Source organism: Rousettus aegyptiacus, unplaced genomic scaffold (genome assembly GCF_014176215.1).
Source record: "Rousettus aegyptiacus isolate mRouAeg1 unplaced genomic scaffold, mRouAeg1.p scaffold_m13_p_19, whole genome shotgun sequence".
NCBI lineage: Eukaryota > Metazoa > Chordata > Mammalia > Chiroptera > Pteropodidae > Rousettus > Rousettus aegyptiacus.
In genome coordinates, this window is record NW_023416294.1 from 4630013 (window position 1) to 4654430 (window position 24418).

Below are 24418 nucleotides of genomic sequence, written 5' to 3' on the forward strand. Positions count from 1 at the left end.
CGCCTCGCCGTTACGTCGACCCACGTAAGGCAGCCTCGCACCCGACCCACCCCCACTGCTCACCCCACGACCCCCGTGGGCGTCCCTCTGCGAAGGCCGACCCGGCCACGTCGCGAACCTCGTGCGGATGTCGTCCAGCTGCCGGGAGCCCGTTAGTCACCAGCTCGGACCAAACGGCGTCTGCTTTTCCCCTGCGGGTGGTCTTGACGCATCCGCAGACGCCCTGGAGCTGCCGGTCGGGGTGCCGAGGCGTGCCGTGCCGGGAGAGGCCTCCGAATGTGGCCGCGACAAGGGTCCCACGCACGGCCGTCCCTGCCCCCGCCCCAGCCCGCTCCGGCCGGACTTCGCCGACGGGGGTCCAGCTTTCTAGGCACACCTGGATCCTGGACACGTTCCAGGCGGTGTCTGCATAAGTCACTGGTCTGTGCCCTGTGACCCGCTCAGCCCGGACGGAACTGGACTGAGTCAGTCGCTTGGGGCGTTTTGCCAGTGGCATGTGGAAAAAGAGCCACGTGGCCTCTGGGCAAAGGACAGGCATGGCCTGCGCTCCTTCTCGCCCTGCGGCCCCCGCCTGAGCTTTGGCTACGGGCCCCCAACACCACTTTGGGTCTCCCGTCCCCGCAAGGTACAAGGCAGGACAGCCGGTCAAGGTGTCGCGCCCCACCGAGGGCCCTGTGTGCGTCCTGCTCCCGGACTCGGCTGCCGGCCGCCCGCCCCCCGGACCCGCGGCCGGCCCTGGGCTCGCCTCCTTCACGCGCCGCTGCCCGCACGCGCTCAGCACGGGCCGGCCGTTTCGCCGAAGCGACCCAGGCGGGTCTCCGTTGCCGGCAAACGGATCCCGGGCCTGGCATCGGAAGGACACCCCCACTGGTCTATCGGCGATGCGAACATCAAGCGCCCTGTTCCCTTACGAAGCTGAGCCCGCGCACCCAACCGTCGGGTTCGCACAGCGGGAGCCGGGGACCCCTCCGCGCACTGGCCGGACTTCTTCACCCCCCCCACCCCCCGCCCCGAGAGCACGTGAGTGGACGTGTGCCTGGGGTTAAAGGTGGCAGCCACTGGAATGGCGGGAACCGATGGCCCAACTCAGCTGAGGTGCTGACGGACAAATGGGTGGGCGGGTGACCGGGCAGGCGGAGGACGGCTGGACAGATGGACGGAAGGATGGATGGATGGACAGATGGGTGGGGGGATGGACAGATGGGCAGATGGATGGATGGATGGATGGGTGGATGGGTGGGGGGATGGACAGATGGGCAGATGGATGGATGGATGGGTGGGTGGACGGATGGATGGGTGGATGGGGGTGGTGGCTGGCTGCACTGAAGGATGGACAGATGGGTGGGGGGCTGGCCGGGTGGGGGGGCTGGCCGGATGGGTATCGGGGTCTACGTGTGAATGGATGGATGGGCGTGTGGGTGGGGGGCTGAGTGATCTCGAGGCCGATGCTGGGGAAACGTGCCTCGTCCCTGCGTGTACGCGTTTGCCTACTACTAGGAATTCTGGAAACCCCACCTGGTGATTTAAATTTCGTGAAGCGCAATGACGCCCACACTCCGTCTCCCCGTTAAATCCGGAATATTCCTCTGACGGCGAGGACCGTCTGGCGCACACGGCCGAGCGAGGCCGCCCCGCTGCCGTAGGTCCTCCCCGGGGCGCGGCGGCGTCCACCCGGAGGGGGCGGCACACGGCGGGATGCAGAGCGGGCGCCGAGCCCAGCGTGCGCCTGAAGCCACCGAGCCAGCGCCCGCCCCCCACGGACGGTCCCCCCGGAGAGGCGGGGGCGGCACACAGCTTCTCCCGGCTGACGCCGCCCACTCAGCCAGCCTCTCCCAGCCAAGCTAAGCTGCCCCAGGCGACGGGGGTGTGGCCCGTCCCCCCCCACCCCCAGTGTTCACGGAGCTCTCACACCTTCTCCCAGACCTGTCTACTTAGCTCTTTGTTTTCAATCATACACGCCTGATCGATCGCCATTCAAACATTGAAAAAAGCCAATAAACCCACGTTTCCTTCTTTTTGGCACAGCGATGTCCGCTTTTAATTATGACCGTGGTGGCCACAAAGGACAGGCCCCGTGAGCTGTCCCCGCCCCCCATGAGATCGCAGAATGAGCATCCTGCTGAGGACGAGGCTTTCTCGTGGCTGAAAGGGTCCAGTCTCACGAAACGCAGAAGTCTCCCAAAAGGGCCGCGTTGACATGGCGAGGGCAGCACCGTGACTCAACACGCGCTCGGGGGCTGAGGTAGCGAGACGCAGCCTCGTCAGGGAAGAGCAGGTTCGATTTTTGCATCCGTCCGTCCGTCCATCCATCCATCCATCATGCATGCATGCATCCATCCATCTGTCCGTCTGTACATTCATCCATCCAGTCATCCATCCATCCATCCATCCATCCATCCAATCATCCACGTATCCATCCATCTGCCCATCCGTCCGTCCATCCATCCAACATCCATCCATCCATCCACCCATCCGTCCGTCCATCCATCCACCATCCATCTGTCCGTCCATCCATCCGTCCATGCTTTGGCCCCCAAGGACAGAGCGTCGTCATACACGATCGACTTGTCGCCGGAAGTCCCTCGAATTAAACCCTCGCTTCTTCTAAACCAGCAGGTCGACCAGTTTCGAGGCGGCTGCCCTGCCCACGCCAGCTAGAACCTTCCGTCTGCATTCTGCGGCGCGTCCCGGACCACGTGTCTGTCAACGGCGGCCGCGCGTCAGGCGGGGCTTCGCGGCAGACGGGGGACGGCTGTCGCATTTCCGCCACGCGCTTCGCCACGTCCGAGGGACGTCACGGTTTCGCTGTGTGAGCACTTACGGCTACGGGATGCGCAGGTCCTGAGTACACGCAGCAGCGCCGCGAGCTTGGGGACAGGAGGAGACGTGCTGGGACCCTAACCCCACGGAGGACGCACGCCGTGGGAGCCCCCGTCCCAGGTTCCGTTCCGGGCGCCCCGGAGCCAAACCAGCATCGCGGGTCTACCGGCAGCTCCGCCGCCTCCAGGGGGCCCCGTGGGAGGCGGGGGCCACGCAGGGGACTCGGGTCAGCTGGGGACTCGGGGCCGCGTTCCTCAGGGTCCCCGTGACATCGGGGAGGCACTCGGGTGGGCGAGCCATAAATAACCATAAATAGAGGCACGTGGTGGGACAGCGTCTGCCCGCGTCGGGGCCGGAGGCGGCGGACCCCGGGGGGCCGCCCGGCTCACTGCAGGAAGCGGTCCAGCTTCTCCTGGATGCGGGCGAAGGCGTCCTTGCCTAGGTAGTCGATGCGGCCCTCCTCCCACTGCCTCCTCTCCTCCTCGGGGCTCAGCTCCACCGCCTTCTCCTCGATGGAGAGCTCGGCGACGGAGATGGCTAGGTCCACCTGCGGAAGACAAGCGGGCCGGAGGCGGCTTCAGCCACTGCTCACGAACAGCGGGCCCGACGCCCCGGCCGGCCGGCCGTCCACGTCGGCCAGCGGCCCGGCCCCCACCGAGGGAGCTGCTCATCGTGGACGCGCGGCCCGGGGACAAATCGCAACTGTCGACGTCACAGCAAGAAAACAGAGAAGGAAAACATCGTTTCTCTTTGGCGTCCGATAGAATATTCTCAGACGCCGGTGTGGCTGGCCTGTTTCTGGAAATGCCGTAGAAGGGAATCGTGCACACATTCCCTTTTTCCCTCAAGGACTGATTTCATTTTCAGCCACTGAACCGTTTTACAGACAGGCACACTGGTTACTTTCACCAAAACCGCAGTGTTTCGTACCGCCGTACATAATCAAGCAATCGGAAAAATATATATATTCTTCCAAGCAGTGAAATGAAAAAAATAGTCTCCCTCTATAAATAGAGCCTATCTGGCAAAGCCCATTTACAATAGCGATTTAACTACGTTTCTCCTTGCAACAGAGGCCTTTCCATCGTCAGGGATGTGCGTGAGAAGACACACAGACTCACGAGTGTGTGGCCACAAACACACACCTCACTTCCGTTAGCGACTCACGTGGGCCCATGAAGGTGATGAAGACGCCCGCTTCGAAGAACAGTTAAAAATACAGCTGCGGAATGGTGATTCAGCGTGCGAGCAGACACACATACACACACACACACACACACGTGCACGCACGGACGCCGAGCTGACCCGCGCATTGCCCGGAGGCCGAGTGTGCGGGACACAGCGGTGGGCCCCGGACACTTGGGTTACACGCCGTCTCCTGCTCATCCGCCACAGTGGGTTTCAAGGGGGCCCGTCCACGCGGGGGGTTCTGCTCCCCACGCGCCTCCCCGCCCATTTCCTCCGCACGGAGCCATCCCGTGGGGCAGGGACGAGGCGAGAAGGAGGAACAACCGTTCCCACGGCGGCCCCGTGAGGGCGCCCCGGCCCTGACAGCTCCGCGAGGCCCTGCGGCCGGCCTCCCCGACCCCGACTCCGCAATGAGGAGCCAAGAAATCACAGCATCTCCAGGGTCGGCGCTGGGTGCGTCGGCTGCCGGGCCTTCTTCCCACAGATGTCGCTACCCACTGAGGGCTCGTGTCTCCCCAGACTGAGTCCCGAGCCCTAAGTGCCGTGCCAGCAGGCGGGGCCTTGGGAGGCGGGCGGGGCACGAGGGGGGGTGGGCAGAGCCCTTCTGGGCTCGGCGCCTGCAAATTAAAGTGACAGAAGACAGATTAAAGGAGCGTGTGCGTCGTAGGGGACACCGCGGGAAGTCCCCTCGCGCCTCGCCCACGTGGGGAACGGGGGGAAGACGCCGCCTCTGACCCGGGAAGGGGCCCTCGCCACACCCCGAATCCGGGGGGCCCTCGAGCCCGGACGAGCCGCCTCATCCACTGTGAGGAGTAAGTTCCTGTTGCTTCCGGGCCCCCCCGCCCGACGCCGAACTCGCACAAGGACAAAAGTCCAGCTCTGCTTCTCAGTGCGAGCCCAGCGCACGGCTGCCGACCTGTGCTTCCTGCTACTTAGAGACCGAAGGTGTCGAGAGAGCATCCTCAGGGAAAAACAAAGAAAAAAGCAAAACAAAATAAAAGAAAACAAAAAGTCAAACAAAAACAAAAAGAAAACAGAAAAAAAACAAAAACAAAACAAAACAACAAATAAAACAAAAAATAGAAAAAACAAAAAACAAAACAAACAAAAAACAAAACAAAAACAAAAACAAAATAAAACAAAACAAATAATCAAAACAATAACAAAGAGAAAAAACAAAAAACAAAACGAAACAAAAAACAAAAAACAAAATGAAACAAAAAACAGAAAAAAACAAAATGAAACAAAAAAACAGAAAAAAAACAAAACAAATAATCAAAACAAAAACAAAAAGAGAAAAAACAAAAAACAAAACAAAAAACAAAAAACAAAATGAAACAAAAAACAGAAAAAACAAAACAAAACAAAAAACAAAAAAGCAATGAAACAAAATGAAAAATCAAAACAAAAACAAAGAGGAAAAACAAAAAACAAAACGAAACAAAAAACAAAAAAACAAAATGAAACAAAAAACAGAAAAAAACAAAATGAAACAAAAAAAAACAGAAACAAAACAAAACAAAACAAAACAAAACAACAAACCAAAAAAAACGCGATTGCTCTCATGAACTGCATCCCCGGACAGAGCCGTGCGTCCCGAGCGCTAACGTCTGACCGCGAAGTCTCCGGAAGTATCCGGCTTCCGTTTGGTCCCTAAGGAGGGGGCGGGTGCTCCTGCCCTGCCCCCGCAGCGTCCACGCCCGCATTCTGCAGCTTGTGCGCCCTGCCCCGCATGCCCCGCCATGCCCTGCCCCGTGCTGGACAAGGCGTCGCGGGCTGAGTTCCCACGCTCTCTGGGAAGAGAGGCCGGCGCGGCCCCTCCTCCTGGACCACCGCCTGCAGCGCCGCTTTGACCAAGAGGAAAGACGTGAGGAAGGACGAGACTATGCAGGAGGGAGAGAAAGTGGGGCGGGTGCCCAGGACCACGCCGGAGGCAGAGAAGACGGACGGACGGACGGACGGATGGAAGGTAGGCGCACTGTCCCCCCGCCCGGCGAGGTGGGACAGCCGCGCAGGGGCGCGATCGAGCGGGATACCACCTCCAGGGCGTCCTGCGGGCCGGCGTCCGGGGTCGCTGCCACGGCGGGCTCCTGCCTCAGGTCCGCAGATTCGTCCGTCGGGCCACCTCCCCGTGTATCCGCCGGCTTCTGGAAACACAACCATCGCATCGTTAGTCCGAGGCGAGCGTCGGAAACAGTCCGTCGCCTTAACCAGAATGAGACTCTTTTTACCCCCGGAAGAAATAAGATGAGATTTTATGGGCGACTCTGCCGCCTTCTGCAGAGGCTCCGGACGCTGTGTGTCCCCAGCCCCCAGCCTCGCCGCCCGCCATTCCTCTCACGAGGCAGACGCGACGGGCTCTCCCCTGAGAGATCGGGATCGACTTTTCGGGGAGGAACTCGACGAGCTTATGCCCGACGGCACAGGTCGCTAAGGCGTGCCCTCAGCGAGAGGTCACCGTCTGTGTGGGTTCACCACCCAGTGACGCAGATTAAAGTTTTCTAAACTTTAATTTTTTTTCCTATCTCATAAATTCGAAAGCGCACGTGAAAACGTGAGCGCTTTCTTCCGGAGGTCAAGGCGGCGCGTAGACTCCACAAGCAGAGTGAGGTTCTCCCCGCGACGTGGAGCTGGGGCGTCGGGCGCCCCTCGCTGCTCCCCGAGCGACGCTCGGAGGCATGCTGTGAGTTCCTCTTACTCCTCGCCTGAGCCCTGCCCTTCCCGGCGAGACGTTCCATTCTCAGGCGGCGATCCCCGTCACCAACACCGCCGGTCATGAGTGAGACACGGAGACTTGAACTCACGTCCCTCCGAAAACCCTAGCCCTCTGCAGCCAACACCAGCGATGCCAGCAATTTATCCGCGATGCGCGAGCCACGGGAACAACGTGGACTCACCTTAAAGACGAACCGGACGGATGTAGCATCACACCCAAATGCACGCACCCCGCAAAACATGGACGACTTCCTTACCGAAGCATGGCAGGGTAGGGCACGGGGCGAGATTCGGATCCCGATGCCCGCAAGAAAAAGGAGCTGGGTGACTCACTTCCTCCCGCTGAGACTCACTTTCTTCACTGCTATGCAGCACAGACATTTGCTGTGCTGGACAAATGGAGCCCTCAGCCTAGCACACAGTAGGCACTCCACCAAAAAAAGAGTCGTCAGATAGGATATGGGGAAACGTCAACACGATCAGCTCAGTTTCTCTCAACGGAGGAGCCGTCAATAAATTCCACCTGGGCCAACACTCGCTCTGAAAGGATTTAACTCGGGTTCTATGTTTGCTAAGAAATGATAAAATAACGGTGCGACTTCCCCGCCGGTCTCCGGGGAGACGTTAGAATCCTACAAAATCTTTATATGTAAATATAAAATAAATATATCATATATAATATATAAACATATCTTGTAAATAAGCATAAAAATTTGTATAAAATATATACTCATGGCTTTCCTGTGCAGGATAAATGCGTCCTAGAGCCGAGGACTTGGGCAGACATTTCAGGGTGCCACGGCCCCACACCCCGGACGCGCCCTCGAAGCAGGAATGAGAAGACGAGGTCTCGTTTCCGTTTTCCGCACTGGGTTCCAGCGCCCCCAAAATTAAAAACAAATAACTAGACTTGAGAGTTGAAAGATCGGCCGGCAGGGGGCGCAGTGTCACTGCACGGTGACCTGCAGACGCGGCCGGGGAGTGACCTGCTCATCGAGAAACGGCCGGGCGAGAGAGAGAGTTGGGTTTGTGCTTGTTTTCGGTTGTTTTTCGTCCACCAGCCCAGCCCAGTGCGGCCGGCTGGGACGAGGACGCAGGGGAAGAGTGACTAAGCAATGGGAGAGACGGACACCGGCGGTCGGAGACGCCTTCTCTTGTCCGTATCCTTTCTGTCTGTCCCTCCCCGGCTCGAAACGCCGGGCGGCGGGCCGCACACCGGCCTCCCGGGCTGGTCAGGGCGACGCTGCGGTTACTCACTTCGGGGGCTCCCATTTCGCCCCCAGCCCTCGCCCCGCGCTGAGCGCCCCTGAGCCGTGTGCTGCCTGCGGCTCCGAGCGGCTCCTGGGGGCCCCTCGTGACGGAGCCGGGAGCAGCCGCGTCCTCAGCACAAGGGTTTGACGGGAACTCAGCACGTTCCTGGAAGTAGCAGCGTCCCGTGTGTGACCCGCGTTTGACCCGCGCGGGCGGGCGCTCGGGGGGGCCGCCTCCGGCTCCGCAGAGCCCGCTGTCCATCAGGGGAGCGAAAAGCTCGGGAAAGCGCCCTCTCTCCGCCCCGGGCCTCGGCCTCCAAGGCCGACGGGCTTCGCGAGACGTCCACGACGCTGCGACATCACGACTCGACATCGAGTCTCGCGCGGAGTTGCCTGGACGTGATCTGCCCCGAGGGACACTTCCAGGCAGCCTGCCGCGCACCGGCCACGCCGGCGGGAGTCGAAACGCGGTCGGCGGTTCAGAGGTGAAGGGAAACACCGGCCACACGGCAAGAGCTGAGAACCGCCTCCGGCGCGGGGCCCGCACGCGCCCGGCGGCCGACGGCTGAGGATAACTCGCTCCGGGGAGACGCGAACGGGCGGCGTGCCCCTCGCCGTGAGGACGGAACGCGGGCAATCCCTCAACGGCGCGCACCTGCGCGGAGGTCGGCACGGAAGGACGGCGCCTCGTTTAACGTTTGTTGCTTCGATCCGGCAAAGCTGGCGACTTCTGCCCTCCGAGCGCCGAGCGCTGCAGGGGCGGCCTCAGCGGAGCTGAGCAGACGGGGCGGCCTTAACCGGCGCAAGCCGTCCCAGGCCTGGGGTTCCGGGGACGGCGCTCTGGAAGCCGGGCTCGAGGGGCACAGAAGGTTGGCCCGTCACACCTGAAGGTTCTGGGCTCCCCCAGTAGGGAGATGGGACTCGTCACCGGTTCTCGGCATGCGTCGGAGTCTCGCGTGACGAGTGCTCGCAGGGGGGTGGCTTCGAACCCTGCAGGGTGAGGTGTGCGGGTGTGGCCGGCCACACCTCCGTCATGTGCGCCCCGGGGCTCACGTCCAGGCGTCGGCCGACCTGCGATCCGGCTGCAGGTGCCGCCTGCAGAAGGCGGGACCCTTGCCCGTCGCAGGGTCCTTCACGCGCTGGGAACGTGTGTTTCAAAGCCCATGTGGCGTCGGTGGGTCCCAGCTGTGCGACCTCGAGACGGCGCACCGGCAGACCTTGAGGAGCCGCGGCCCCCACCCCATGCACGTCGCCCGGGCCCGAAGCACTGTGCCGAGTCCGCGTTCCCAGACCGGGCAGCGTTTGCGGGTTCGGGGGCCAGGGCGGCCGCAGCACCGTCTGAGGAGACACACGGCCCCTGACGACGGGAAAGACTCTCCGTCACACCTGCGGGCAGTGCGGGTACTTACGTCTTCCGAATGGCCTCTCTCAGGCGAGGGTGGGGTCCCATCCACGGCCACGGGCAGCTCCGAAGGGTCCGCAGCGGGCCAAGCCTGGCCGGGGTCTGCCGCTGAATTTGCACACGGCTCCCCGACACCAGGCACCGAATTTGCACACGGCTCCTCGGCTCTGGCTGCTGGATTTGCACGCGGCTCCTCAAGGCCACTGAGGTACGCCTGGATGGAAAGGGGACATGCTCAGTGAGTCCTCTTCACTCCTCTGCACCTCTCCGGCTGCCCTCGGGGCCCCAGGACCCACCCCATCCTGTGTGTGCGGCCAGCGCCCCCCAACCCTGCCGTCCATGCTGTCCAAATGTAAGGTCATCGATGAATGCCACGCGGATCTGCGACATGGCCCCCGAAAACCTATTCATACCCTAGAAATGCGGCCACTCTGGGGACAAGACCCCCCGGGCCATAGTTCCTGACTGCAGCTCTCACTGTCTTCCCCGTACGACCCCACGCCTGCGAACCGCCCGGCGGAACACCGCGCAAAGTCGGCGACGTCAACGCAAGTCACGCCTAGTCACGCGTGTCGCGGGACCCGAGGTACGCTGCGCCCTCCCAGAAAAGCGCTCGCTAGCGCCACCGGGCCGAAACCGGACGGCACGGAAACGCGGCCGCCTCTCGGTGCTCCGAGCTACACGATTGCTGCCGTTTGTCAGTAACTCTAGTCGTTAAAAAATAAAAAATAAAAAGGGAACACTTCCCCGAGTCCTGACTTCAAAAGATCTCCTGCGAGGTGACCGCACGCGGATCAAACCGAGGGCGGACACTCCGCGGCGCAGGCTTATCGCTCCGTGTCTCAGAGCAGCGAGTCCCTGTCCATCGACAGCGTTTCGAAGCCCTCCGCGGATGCTCCCTCCCACGGCCGGACGTGGGACACGTCCCTCTGACGACGCAGCGATCAGTCACCGTCCCCGTTTGCCTCCGGGGGGCTCTTTCCCGCATGAGGGCGGCTAGTTTAAGGAATTTAAGAGTTTTGCATGATGGATGTGTCCGCCCTCTGCCTCTCACCGTTTCTGCTCATGAAACAGTCGCTATTTGAAGTGAAAAACAAACAGACAGACAAGAAACGAGAGCCTGTTTCTGCTCATGAAACAGTCGCTATTTGAAGCGAAAAACAAACAAACACACAAGAAACGAGCCGCCTGTCTCCGCGGCCTCCTTCTGCGTGGAATGCGGTAAAGACAAAGGCAGCGTTTAAAGAGCCTAAAGGAGTGTTCATCTGCGTTTCTCCACGTCTACTTTTTTCCGTTGTAGTTTTCCATCGCGGTCTAGTTCGTATCCACGCGGCGTCGGATCCACGTGCGTGACGCACTGGCCCGGTCGTCACCCACGCTGTGCCCGGGTCCCCCGTGCGAAGCGGCCACACTCCCGACTCCGTGCCCGGCCCCCCGGCCCCCCGCGGAGCGCGGTCCTTACCGTGCGGGCGGGCGGCGGGCGCTGGTCCTGCGGACGGACGCCGCCGTAGAGCGGGAGAACGCCGCGGTGGTAGGTGGCCCACCACTGGTTCAGGAAGGACAGCTCGTGCAGCGGGACCGGCCCGCAGCTCTGCTCCAGGACCGAGCCGGTCTGAGGGTTGTACTTATACTGCCAGGGCTTCGTGGCGCCCAAGAAGTGGACCACCTTCGCGCTGGACCCGAACCTGCGGAGGACACGGGACGGAGACTCTGCTGTGCCGCTCGGAAGGGCCGCGGCACGCACGGGAATGTCCGGCCACCGCGGGCCGCCGCGTCACAGACGGCGGCGTGCGGACCTGCGTCCCACGTGTGGGTGACGGTCGGCGGGGCGCTACGACTTTGCCCGACCGTTATTTCGCTTAAACATACTTAAAAAATAATAATAATAATAATAATCGACATTGGTATCCTTTCACTTTCTGGAGACCGAGGGACATAACGGTGACCCTCCGGGACCGTCCTCGACACGGGAAAAACGAGTCGGGAGCCTCATAAAGCCTCATAAAGAGGCGAAATCACCACCTCCTTAGGAAGAGTGACCAGAAGATAGTAACGCTGCCCTCGACGGCCGGTAAGGGGGGCTCAAACCACAGCACTGGCTTCTGCTACGAGCCGGCGTGCCGCCCCCCTCGCCCTCCACGTTTCTGGACATTTTTTTTTCTCTCCTGCGCTCGGTTTCCCGTGAAATCATAACAGCACGTCCACACTGCAGATCTACGTCCCGTGTGTGGACTTCCGTAAAAGCCCGTCTCCGCCTCTTTCGGCGGCTGCCGTGGAAGACGCCCACGGCATCCTCGTGAGTCTCCCGTGGGTTTCCGGCCACGACGACGCCACCCACGGCAGACCTCGGATGCTTGGGCAGCGGGACCTCCCGACACCCTCGAAACCGCCGGGGACCGAGAGGCTACACACATTCGTGGCAGCGGAAATGAAAACCGAGGCGTGAGAAAACGTCGTCATCGAAGTGTGAAAAAAAAACAACCCGCCCGCGAGACGCGAACGTTGGTTCAGGAACGTTCTGCCGTAACGGTCGCCGTCGTCATGAACGACCGACAGCAGCGCTATGGGAAAATAACCCCGTGTTCAAAGAATCCTAACGAGATAACGGGAGCGCCCATCGCCACGGAGACGGCCGGTTGCTTGTGTGAGGCTCTGCGCCCGCCGTCGGAGACGGTGGCGGTGAAACCCCTCTATTTGCGCACGAAAAAAAAAACAAAAACAGAGAGCGAGAATGAAAAGACGGGGAAAAAAAAATCTTAGAAGTAATTTCTTTCCGTCATGTTGACGCCCAGACACTTGAAGGAGCTGCGGGGGAACCCCGGGGGTTCCCTGGGCACCGCTTTGGGGACCACTCCCCGTGCGCCTGGCCGCCTTGACCACCCATCGTTCGAAGCGGTCCACGAGCCCGGGAATGACCGACCCTCATTCATTTTTTTTCTGTTGAGCATCCCCGAAGCGGACGCAGACTGCGGTAGACGAGCTAGCTCCTCGGCGGCGGCCCCCGGAGGATTTGGGGGGTGCAGGGGTGGGGTGGGGGGTGCGGGGTGCGGCCGTGCACTCACCGCTTGAAGGCCGGGCTGTAGGTGTACGCCACGCTGCTGCTCAGGTTGTAGGTGAAGGGCAGGTGTTTCCGGATGTCGGCCGTCGGCCAGCTGCTGAAGAAACTGTTCAGTAAGCCCTGGTCGGCCCCTGAGGACGCAATGGCAGCCGTGACCCTCGAGGCCCCGGGCGCGGGCGAGGCGCGGGGCAGGCCGAGGTCCGTCCTGACGGGGCGTCTCTGCCCACGAAACCGCCACCCGCGCCTCGCCCTTGGACCTTCCTTCCCGCGATCGTGATCTCTCCCGGTCGCCGGCTCCGAATCACCGTCTAGGGCGCACGCTGCAGGCGATGCATTCCTACCGCGTGCGGCGGCAGCGCTGATGAGAACCCCCGATGCCGCTCACGGACGCCCCCGACCAAGGCCATTCGCCGAGGCAGTGCGCGGTTGCCCCCAAATCCCCCGCCAACGACCCAAGCGGTCGATGCTGAAGCCAGATGGCGCCCCCCAAATCCTCCGTGACCTCCCCACCTTCCCGAGCGCCCGCTCTGCCTTCCATAGCGGCCTCCCTGTCTGTCTACCCGCGCTCGTCTCGGGGACTAGTTCCCTTCCGCGCCCCTCACTCTGATCCCCACTTCCTCCCGCAGCCGGGGCGGCCGGCGGCCGACCCAGGACACGGCCTCGCTCTCGGGCTCGCGCCCCGTCCCTGGCTACGTCCACTCTACAACCGCGGGGCGGGCTATTCGCGAGGGATGCCACGGGGCCCGCCGCGCTCAAAACGGATGGCCCGGCGTTTTAGGGGGGAGTCGTGGCCAAGGCGCGCCCCGCGAGCAGATTCGGGGGGCCGTCCCTTCTGCCCGCGGAGGGCGTTGCCAGGGGCCGCCTCGTGGCGCGCCTGCTCACCGCGTCTTGGCGCCTTTCCGTCACGCTGCCCCCCACCCTGAGGTGCCGGGCACGGGGCAGGGGCGCGGGGGAGGGGCACGGGGAGGGGAGGGGGAGGGAGGGGGGGGAGGGGGGGGGCGGGGGGGGGGCGGGGCGCAGGCGGGGGCGCGGGGGTCGGGGGAGGGGCAAAGGGGCGGGGCAAGGGGCGGGGAAAGGGGAGGGGGGTGCGGGGAGGGGGGGGGTGCGGGGGAGGGGAACGGGTGGGGGGGGGGGGGAGCGGGGGGGGGGCGGGGGAGGGCCGCGGGGCGGGGGCGCAGGGCGGGGGCACAGGGTGGGGCGCGGGGGAGGGGCATGGGGGCGCGGGGTGGGGGCACGGGGGAGGGGCATGGGGGCACGGGGCGGGGGGCGGGCCGCGGGGCGCGGGGCGGGGCACGGGGTGGGGCCGCGGGGCACGGGGTGGGGCACTGGGCGGGGCGCGGGGCGGGGCACTGGGCGGGGCACGGGGCGGGGCGCCCCACGCCCCGCGGCTCTCGGCGCGGCACGTACCGTCGAAGCTGCCGTGCTCGCCGGCATGCCGCAGCAGCAGCCCGTGCGTCTGCAGCGAGGGTCGGAAGACGAAGACCCCGCTGTTGAAGCAGTCGGGCCAGCCGGGGTCCGGGGCGGCCGAGAACTCGCCGCGCTCGAACAGCTCGTCGATGTTGCTCAGCACCTGGCGAGGGGCGGCAGCGGGGCCTGGGGCGCAGCTCGGGGACGCCCGGGGCCCCCGCGAGGAGCTCAGCGCGGGCGCGAGGACGGGCGACGGCGTCCGGGACGCACGACCCAGCCCGCCCGGACTTCTGAGCGAGTCTTTCGTCTTGGGCTCGCACGGGCGGGGGCCACGTCGGGACGTTTCGCGCGACGCTGGGCCCAGGGCCCGGCGACGGTCCCATGAGAGTGTAATGGACCCCAAAGCGTGGTGGCGTTGTGGGCTTCGGAAGCCACAGCCACCGTAACGGGGGGCGCAGCGGGCTACGCCGGCGTGGACGCCTAAGCGAGCTCGGGGCGTCCCCGGCGTCAGGGGGCAGGTGACTGCGTGTGACGGACAGGACGCCCGGCCACGGGGCTGCGCAGAGCGACGGGGCGTCGCCCGTCAACGCCTGGGGAGCCGGGCCGCGGCGGCGGGCGACCCCAGCCACGCCGGTCGGCTCCCCGCACCGTGCCGTTCGGGGCGTAGGAGGCACAGAGCCGGCGCCGTGACTCCGCTCCCGGCCCTGTCCGCCTCCCGGCCCTGGCCCTTCCCCGCACACGGCCCTCCGCACCCCCTGCACCGCATGCCCACGCAGCGGCCTCGCATGCATTCCGGAGCGCCCATGGGTGTCTTGCAGAGCCCCCCGCGGCGGGCACGGGGGCTTCGGGCCACGCCCCCATATGACGATTGGGGGGCCGGAGCTCAGCGAGCCGGGGCAGCAGCCCAGTGCGGACCGCGAGGCTCCACGTCCAATCAGGGGACGAGCCCTCGTTGGCGGGTGACTGTTCTACTGTGCGTCGGGCACATGGCGTTATCGCAAACGCCACTTGGGGGAGGATTGTGACCCGCCGCGAGGCCCCGCTTGACTTCGACGGGCTGACTGTGTGGAGGCTGGCGACATGTGCCCGGGACCTGGCGCGCGTCCGCCGGCAGGGGCCGGCGGCCGGCGGGGTCGTCGCCCGGAGCCTCGGCGCCCCCCGCCCGGCATACTCACCAGAGTGTCCGCATCCAGGAAGACGCACTTGCTGTACCGCGTGAGGGTCCAGCAGTGCAGCTTGGTGAGCGTGACCCCCAGCTCTGGCCTCCGGAGCAAGGCCAGGCGCATGGCGTCCGCCGAGTCCGCCAGGTTCACCTCCACGACCTCGTCGAACACCCGCGACAGGACGACCCTGCAAAGACACGCGCCCGGCGCTCGGAGGACCGTGGGGGACGCGGCCCTCGCAGAGGGAACGCCCTTCGGGGCTTGCGAAGGTGGGGCGCGGCGCCGGGAGGAGGCCGTGCCCCTTGGTGTCAGAGCGGTCGGCGCCTGGCACCCCCCCTGGGACTTGCGCACACTCGGGGAGCAGGCGGCGGCGTCTGGGCGCATCTCAGCAGACCTCGCTCGGCCTCGCTCTGCGGACGGAGGTGCCGCCGCGTTTTCATTCTATCGTGATGATTTTTTCCACAGTGCCTCGGCCGCGAGGAGTGAACGCAGAGCCGAAAGCAAGCCACACTCGCTCACTTCTCTATCGACGTTTCCTCTGCAAAAAGCCATGCTGGTGGCTGTCTACGCGGCTGAGGTCCCGTCGCGAGAGGCTGCCTTCGAGCAGGACAAAACGGCCGCTCTCCCGTCGATCGATCGATCGGCTTAGCATAAAGGATACCTCGGCATCGCCTAGAACACCTTGCGATGATAGAAAACGTAGGAAGGGCCGGGAAAAAAAATGCTGGGATACGGGGAGACTGTCCCGAGAGGTCCCCGTCCCCAACGCCGAACGAAGGTGAACGAGAAAAGAAACAAGAAACCCAGCGGGTAAGTACAGTGACGATTCACAGGTCGGCGCCGATATCATAGTCAAATGAGGACGTAAACGGGGAAGAAAAAGCAGCTGTTCCCTAAGGAAGAATTCTAAGTCAGAAACACGGAAGGAAAAACCGAAAAGCACCGTTCTCGGGGGCTCGATCACCGCTGATAACCCCTCCGCACCAGACTCGGCAACGGCAGGTCACCGCAGAGCTAAAGGTTTCGAGGAGAGACAGCGTGTTCTCAGCGTCGAGTGGTCTGTGCCCCGAGACGGTTCTCAGTCAAGCCCTTCCCCGTCGGCCCCGAGAGCCCTCGCCGGGCGCGTCCGGCTGCAGCGAGCCCCGTGAGGTCACGGTCCTACCCTCGCCCCCGACGGCTGCCGCGGGACACCTCACTTTTGTTCTTAGTTCTGCATCGCTCTGGTCTATCGATCGTCTTTAAGGAGAAATGACATCTTTTTTTTTTTTTTATAGCATTCTGTTTTCAGTAGCGGTACCTTCACTTATAAAATAGAGTAATTCTGGATCGCTGCAAAATGTCAAATTCCTGGAAAACGCAGCATTCCTACACGTGACCTGACCATTGTTCTCGAAGGGTCGACAGCTGAAGACGCATCTCGAGAATCTGACAGATCCGTGCATTTCTGCGATGTCGGGATAGAGACAACTTCCGCTTAGAAAGAACTCCAAGAATTCCTCTCATATTTATTGTATTTCCACCTCAAAAGCCAGTCAGATTTGCTTCCGCCTCAAAGACACATGTTTGTTTAAAATTAAATGAACGCCGGCAGCGAGCGCGCTTTTTAAAAATTTTTTCCTAAACGAGAAATGGGTTAAAAAGAGGGGGAAAAAAAATCATAACTTCACAGTGGAGAAACACACCCCACGGACCGAGCCGAGGGCCCGAAGTCGACGTCAGCAACAAGAAGACATGGAAACATCTTGATCTCCAAGATTCGACGCCCCGAGGAAGGGTCACCCGCTCGGGACTCTTTTTTTCTCTTTTTTAAGCCAAAAATGTTTACGCTCCGTCTAATCATGAGCCCGCACCGGATAGAGCCACAGGGAAAGACGTTCTGTGAAACCGCGAACCGGTTCCCCGAAAACGCGTCGCGGTTACGACGCGTGGACGGAGAAGCAAGACCCGCCCCGCGCGGGACGGGCGGGGAGAGCCGGGCGCGGCCCAGACGCGCCCTTGCTGCGTGCGCCGCCCCCCGGCCGCGCTCCGTCGACGGCTGGCGCTCGTCCTCGTCTTCCCGAGCCAAGAGAGCCTCTCCTTCAGAAAAGACTTTTAAATCTTTTCGCGTGTACCACGATCACGGACATACTTAACCCGAGTCCTACGGGGATTTTTTTCCCCGTTGTATTTACCATAGTTTCCCCCGCCGCTTTGCATTGCAAGGATTCGACGATTTCCCCATGCGGTGCATTTCCCGTCGATGCTGTGAAAGTCGTACATTCCTTCTTTCCTCCTTTTAAGCTGTCAGCAGACACACGGAAACTTCTAGCTCCGAACGCACGTAAAAATAGTCGTTGATAGCCTCGCGCCAGACAGGACCGTGGTGTTGCCGGAAGTTCCCCTCTCTACCCGCGCTCTGCTCCCCGATCGGCTGCCGTGTGTGGAGTTGTCGCGAGGTTATTTTCATCATCGGACGCCAGACTCTTGGGTTTCCATGGTACATTTGGCACGGCCTCCCGCATGCCATTTGCTCTTAGAGTCACATTCCACTTCGCGCGAGGAAATCATCGAGCAAACGTTTTTCCCAAAAGTCCCGAGGAATAAAATCATTGGAATTTCAAATATTTGAAGCATCCTTCTTTCTTTCTTGCGAGTCACACTCACTGGGCTGAATACGGACATCTCCTTTCGAGATTATTTTGTCTCGAGTCTTGTGCATCGACCATGTCGACCAGAGCGATACTCACGGAACAGTGCAGCGGAAACCCCTCCTCGGAGCTGACGTGAGCTATTTATTCCCTCCGCGTGTAAAAATAGTCGCTTTTCCTTTTCGTGAGGAAACTCTTGGTATCGCACAGCCGTCGGCGCTCCTGGTCTACCTCTTCCTACCCCTCGGTGGTTTCTTCCTGTATGTGTGTTCGTGCTTTCTCGTCGGACACCATTATTCGAAGCCGCTTTTTCTGGAAGAAAGTACCAGCGCATCACCAACTCCTTCTCCCCTCTGCTGTCTGCCCGGCCATTTCTGGGATTCGTGGCGTGCTCGCGGCTGTGCAAAGACAATGGGGTGGGCCGGGGAGCCGCGCTCTACGTTGCCACAAAGAGCATTGCAAGTTACGTTCTCAAACGCTTTGGATCAGCGCTGCCTGCTTCCCGCAAGCAAAGTCCTAGCGGCGGGATTAAGTCTTTCGAATGCAGTTTGCTGGACGCCATGCGCGCCGGCCCCCGGGTTCCTGTCCCCGCGGAAGGCTCAACCCCACGACTCCGCACATGCACCTCGCAGCCTGGAAGGGCGGTGGTCTGCTGGTGGGTTTTCGTCATGGTCGCTGGCTCCTACGGTCCCGGCCGGAGCAAAGCCCACAAGCCGTCGACCCTCGCAAGGACCGCGAAAGACGTAACGTGTCCCGTGACACACGAGGTCCGTCGGCAACGCCGAGCCCCCTTCCTTGCGTCCGCGGACGCCGTAGTGAGCGAGTCCGACGGCATCTGGATTTGTTTCGTCCTCCGTGCGGACAAACCTGCTTCGATCCGCCTCGGAGACACACAGACGGCGTTGCCGCCGCAGCGTTAGACATTCCCCGGCGTTCGCCTGGGTCCTGGCCTCCTACGAGGACGTGCTCGCCCCCGCCGGTGCCCGCCTGCCTCTGCTGCTCCGCTGAATGCGGCTTCGTCGTTTGCAAAACAGAAATTCGGGGCACGTTCTGCGGACGCGGCTTTGCCTACGGAGACGAGACCGTGGGCTCTGAGCCTTGTATCCGTGTCAGAGACCCCGTCGCTACGAACCTTGCCCGCGGCGCTGCCGGGATGCCACGTGATCGGGTGTCACGTGATCGGGCGGCACGTGATCGGGCGTCCTGCTGTCTCTCACAGTGTAACCCGTTAGTAACCGTCCTTCACTCCTCACATGGCCCCCCGTCCGTCTCTGCCTGTTCTCACGGCCGCTTCCTCCTCCGCTCAGTCTGTCGCCGAACCCCACTTCTTCTCGACGAGCCCGTCTTTCTCTGAAGCCACCGCGTGGGTGGCCCCCAAACTCTCCTCCGTTTCCGTCCGTCGCGAGCACGCTCTTCTCGTGGACTTGAGTGTGACGAGCCGGCCTGGAGCTGGAGACGCTTCTCTCGGGCTCTGTGCTGATTTCGCTTCTCCTGCAGGACGGGGGGAGGTGGCTCTCCCGGCTGATGGTCCCTCGGGAAGCGGTGGGTCCCCTGGTCCCCCGAGTCAGTACGCACTTAGGACCAGAATTCCCCTTTTCAAATCGGAACCCTGAGAGCTAGATAAGGTAACCTGATTTCTGTCCCTTAACGATTTAGCACACGAGAGGGCAGGAAGCCCCCGGAGCCACCACTAACTGGGACCGGACCTTCCAACGTGCCTGTGACCACCGCCTGCAGCCTCCTTCAAATTCTGGGCACCCTCATGTCCTCAGATGCTGTTTGTTGTCAATGCCCAAAAAATCCCCAGCCCCTGACTCCAGCCGCCATGTCCTGAGCCCCCAGCAGGGAGCAAGGCCACCCGTCCACCAAGCACGTCCCTCCACGACGCTGGGTCCCCTGCAGCGTGAAGCGGCCAGCTGCCAACGGGGAGTGCCACTGAGCCTGGACCCGTGCTGTGTCCCCGAAGTGTCCCCCACGGCGGAGTGGCCCCCATCCTTCCTCAGACTGTAGCCCCAGCCTCGATGACCGCACACCCTGAGGCAACTCACAGTCCGTCACCGTGGGGAGGAGGTTGCAGAGCTGAGAGGGGCAGAGGCGGCAGAGCGAGCTGGGCTCTGAGCCGCACGGCCGCTGCCCGCGGGGCCTCGGGCGAGGGAAGAAGTCGCTTGTCACAGCAGCGCCGCACGCGGACGGGCCGTGAGCTCCGAACGGGCAAGTGTCCGCGCACACTGCGGTCACGCCGTCCCAGGAGTTTCAGCTCCGGGGACCCCGCGAATCCGGTCAGCATGACGACCGGGCTGCCGAGGCTCGCCGAGCACCGAGCACCGAGCACCGAGCACACGGCCGCACTTTGGGCTGACGTCTCCGAGCCTTACCTGAGCAGGCCGGACACCTGAGGGGTGATCAGCACCACCAGCATCCTGGTCGCCCTGTGGTTCCGCAGGGACTGGCCCAGCACCAGGGCCCCCTGGCAGTACAGGTCGTTGGTGGCCAGCGTGACGAACGCCTGGTCGGACACTGTGGACACAGAGAGAGACTCAGGGCGACGCTCCCGGGGGGTCTCGGGCCCCGCGGGGTCCATTCCTGCTCATCCCGGCTCCTCTCCCAGCCGCGCACGCGCTGCGGGGGCCGTCGGCTCTACAGTGCTCATGGGTGACAGTCCGCGTCCGGCCTGTCATGGACACACGCACATGCATGCACACACACACATGCACGCACACATGGGCGCACAGACGCATACATGCACACATGCGCACACATGCACATACATATGCACACACGTGCACACAGGAATGCACACACAGATGCACACAGGCACACACAAACACACACAGGCACACATGTACACACATGCACACATGTGCACGTGCATATGCACATACACGCACATGTGCACGCACACACGGACGCACACACATGGACACATACACACATATGCACTCACGTGCACACACATATGCACACATGCACACACGTGCACACATACACAAACATATGCACACACGTGCACACAGGAATGCACACACAGATGCACACAGGCGCACACAAACACACACAGGCACACATGTACACACATGCACACATGTGCACATGCATATGCACATACACGCACATGTGCACACACAGATGCACACAGGCACACACAAACACACACAGGCACACATGTACACACATGCACACATGTGCACATGCATATGCACATACACGCACATGTGCACACACAGATGCACACAGGCACACACAAACATGCACGGGCACACATGTACACACATGCACACATGTGAGCACATGCATGCATGTGCACACACATACGCACACAGGCGCACATGCACACATACACACATTCATGCACACGTGCACACGCAGATGCACATGCGCACATGTACACGCACACACATGTGTGCACACAGACACATATGCACACATGCACGCACGGTGCACACACGCACACAGGCGCACATGCACACATACACACATTCGCGCACACACGCACACGCAGATGCACATGCGCACATGCACACGCACACATGTACACACACTGCTGGGGTGCTGGGGCGGCCTCGTCGACGGCGTGAGTTGCAGCAGCTGCAGGGAAACGGCGCGCCGGGCCTCGCCCTGCGGAGCCCACGCTGCCCGGGGCTCGGGGCGCAGGGCGGCCCCCTGCCGGCGCCGGGGGCTTCACGCCACACTGCACGGCCCGCGTCACCCCGGCTCGGCACCCCTCCCCCAGTGGCCACCTTTGCATCATCGTCCCGGCCCGCAAAGTGCACGGCGAAGGCCGCTGGCCGTGGCCCTTCCTCAGAGAGAAGGGAGGCGCCCGACGGGGCTGCAGGGTGCACCTCGCCACCGTCACCGTCACCGTCAGCGGCGAGTCCTCGGACACAGCCCCGAAGTGTCTGGAGCCACGAACGATGCCCACAAAGCGCCTCGTTGGAGCCGTCCGGGGCCGCCGCGCACCGCGCCTACGAACACTCACACACGATTGGCCGCATCTGTTTTGACGCAAGGAGACCGTCCTGACCCGCCGAGGACGACGAGGCCGCAGAGGAGCCCTTCCTCCGGGGACGTGCCTGGCGACCAGACTCAGGCCACAGGGGGCGCCAGTCCCGGTGCGTGAGGACAACCTGCGGCCTTCCTTCCGAGAAACCGCCCACAGCCGAGCTTTGCTGTGGCATCAGAGAGCAGCCGCGACGAGCCGAGGCCACCGCGTGCGAAGCGTGGCCCCCCAGCCGCCGTGGCACCGGGGGCTTCGGCGTGAACGCCGCGCGAGAAATCGCACGGGACGCTCGGCGCTACATGCCAAACACAGGCCGACAAAGCACAGGTCAGCAAAGCCGCTTCGGCCCGCAGATGGTGGTGACGGACGCCTCCGAGGTGAATCCGCAAGCGGTGTTTACCTCCGCTCCTTGCCCGTCCCGCAGTCAGCCCACGTCCCCGCCACCCCCTGAAGGAACAGGCGGCTCCCCCCTCTCCTCCCCGTGCTCAAAGGGGTTCTTGTTTGCCGCAGAGCGCTGAGAACCCACGTGGGGTCGTCCAGCCTGTCCCCGGGGGATGGCGCTCTCGGGGAGCCTCTGGGCTTGAATGCTGCCTTTATAGGGGGGGCTCCGGCTTCGGGGCGTGAGGTGTTCTCGCCAGAGACGGGCACCCCGCCGGCGCACAGACGGCCTTTTCTGCTCGGCGGGGGCAGGACCTCGCCCCTGGGGAGGGTGCTTCCTGCCCCGAGAGGAGGGACCCCGCGGGGAAGCCGGTCCGCGGTGTATCAAATCCCCCTCCGGACAAATGGCACACTGTTTGGAGTTGTTTTATTTTTTAAAATAATGTGCTCGTGAATGACCGCGTGTGATCTGGCCCAGGAGGGGCGCCTCCGAAGCGTGCACACAGCCCCCCGTCTTTCTCACTGCTCAATGTGACACGTCTAAGTCCACACCTCTAGCCTCCGAGGTCAGCTGTCCAGATCGCGTGTCCACGAAACCCCGGGACAGGCACGTGGGACCGAGTCTCAGTCCTTGGGGGCCAGGCCTTGCCAAGAGCCAAGCCACCAGGCCTCGCCCAGCACACCAGCCTCCCTGCTGCGGGGTGGCCCCCGGGTCTTTATCGGGGTCACGGATCACACCAGGGTCTGACTCCGGAGGACCCCAAGAACCAGCCTCCCCAAAGTTTTGGTGGCATGAAGCCTTCCAGTCGCTTAGAAACTCAGACAGTTCAGACCCCAAGGAAACCCTCAGAGCTACTTTGGACAGGAGGAACATTGTGAAATCCTAGCGCCCCTGGACGGCGCTGCAAGTGGCCGGTTCCTTCCTCCCTCAGCGGCTGAACCGGGCCCTGCGACCCCCGCCAGCCCTGGGGCGGCATCGGCTTCGATAACGAGACACGGGGGGCTCGGGGTGCCCTTGCGGGGGTCTCTGCAGCGCAGACTCGCGTCACGCACGCCAGCAGCACTCAGGGGCTCGCGGCCGACTCACCGGGCATGGTGCGAGGCTCCGCGCGCCGCGCGCTGCAAGCGGCCGGCGTGCGCCTGGGCGTGCGGCGTGAGCTGTCCCTCCTCCAGCCGCGGCAGCAGAAGCGTCGCCTCCAGGGAACCGGCGCCGAGTTCAGGGCCTGCGGGAGACAAGCGTGGCTGCAGCCCCGGGCGCAGCGCCTGCCACTGTGTCCGCGTCCCGCGCCTCCGCTGCGCCCCGCACCTCTGACGCGGTCCTCTGGCCAGGCTCCGCTCGTCACCTGCGCCTCCGCTGCGGCCCGCGTGTCCCCCGCGCCCCGGCCCGCCCTGCGTCCCAGCCGCACGCGCCCAGCGCTCCCTCCCGGCTCCGGGGCAGCCGCCCCACCCCCAGCCAGGCGCTCCGAGCCCTGGGCGGCCGCCGCGCCGCGCCCCGCCTCTGTGCGCCCCCCCCCGGCCCCCGCGGCCTCGGCCCGCACCCGGGCCCGGCTCCCCGCTCCCTCCCCTCGCTGGGGTCCCCCTCTGCGCCCCCTCTGCGCACCTCGCTCTCCTCCGCGCCGCCCGGGCCCGGAGACCCGCACCCCCTGCGAGCGCGCCGCGCCGGGCCGCCGCTGGCCCGCACCCGCGCTGGGAGGCCCCGCCGCCCGCGCCCAGCGATTGGCCGCGCGCCGGAAGCCGGGTCCCGCCCGTGCACAGCCCCGCCGGCCCGGGTCTCCCCGGCCCGCCGGCCCCGCCCCGCGCGGCCCCCTCCCCGCCGAGCGCCGCGGCCAGCTCGGGCAGCTCGGGCAGTAACCTTTACCCAGCCCGCCCCAAAGCAAATGTTTGCGCAGGCCTCAGAGCGCCCGGGCCCAAGGCCAGCCCGGCCGGCCGGCCGCCCGGGGCGCGCTGGACACGGCCCCGCCAGACGCGCAGGACGTGAGGGTCCCGCAGGCAGAGGGTGCGCCGACGACAGAGCAACGCGGGCCGGGGCGCGGGAACGAATGAATGAGGGCCGAACGCCCGGGAGAACGAATGAAGTAAATAAAGGAGCGCTCCGATGCGCCCGAGTTAATGAATGCCTGCGGCAGTGAATGAACGCGCGGGTCAGGGGCGGCTGCGCGCACGAGGGCGAGAAGGCGGGGGCCAGTGAGCGCACGCGTGAGCGAACGCACGCACGAACGAATGAACGAATGAACGAATGAGGGAATAAAGGGGTCGGGCCTGCGCCCCCGAGGGCACGAGCGCGCATGCGCGCGAGGCTGCCGCGGGAAGCAGAGCCCCGGCACGAATGCGTGAGCGGCTGCGCGTGAGCAGGTGCGTGCGGGCGGGCGGGCCTGGCCCCGCACACGAGGCCGCGCGTGGCCGGGCAGGTGAC

The 24418-nt window shown here is 63.4% G+C and overlaps 1 protein-coding gene across 3 annotated transcripts; it reads right to left on the reverse strand.

Annotated features, from left to right (window-relative positions):
- Nucleotides 1-2455: 2455 nt before the first annotated feature.
- On the reverse strand, nucleotides 2456-23662 carry GYG2 (glycogenin 2). 3 transcript variants are annotated; one of them, XM_036235720.1, is made up of 9 exons: nucleotides 23606-23662; nucleotides 23093-23228; nucleotides 15016-15190; nucleotides 13841-14003; nucleotides 12438-12564; nucleotides 10838-11060; nucleotides 9383-9589; nucleotides 6048-6155; nucleotides 2456-3367 (listed from the first exon to the last, which is right to left on the reverse strand). In XM_036235720.1, the coding sequence occupies exons 3-9, from the start codon at nucleotides 15124-15126 to the stop codon at nucleotides 3206-3208; spliced, it is 1101 nt and encodes a 366-aa protein (XP_036091613.1). In that variant the 5' UTR covers nucleotides 15127-15190; nucleotides 23093-23228; nucleotides 23606-23662; the 3' UTR covers nucleotides 2456-3205. The 3 variants fall into 3 exon arrangements, with proteins under 3 accessions (XP_036091613.1, XP_036091612.1, XP_016014802.2); XM_036235719.1 differs by lacking the exon at nucleotides 23606-23662 and adding an exon at nucleotides 20006-20147 and having other exon boundaries at nucleotides 6048-6152; nucleotides 23093-23219; XM_016159316.2 differs by lacking the exon at nucleotides 23606-23662 and adding an exon at nucleotides 20006-20147 and having other exon boundaries at nucleotides 23093-23219.
- Between the last annotated feature and the right edge of the window lie 756 nt (nucleotides 23663-24418).

What these genes read in the sequence shown, in the direction of transcription:
- GYG2 (XM_016159316.2), bottom strand. An exon ending in AGAGAGGCCATTCGGAAGAC is followed by an intron (nt 6,156 to 9,382) that starts GTAAGTACCCGC and finishes TTGTGTTTCCAG; the next exon opens with AAGCCGGCGGATACACGGGG. An exon ending in GCCCGCAGGACGCCCTGGAG is followed by an intron (nt 3,368 to 6,047) that starts GTGGTATCCCGC and finishes TGTCTTCCGCAG; the next exon opens with GTGGACCTAGCCATCTCCGT.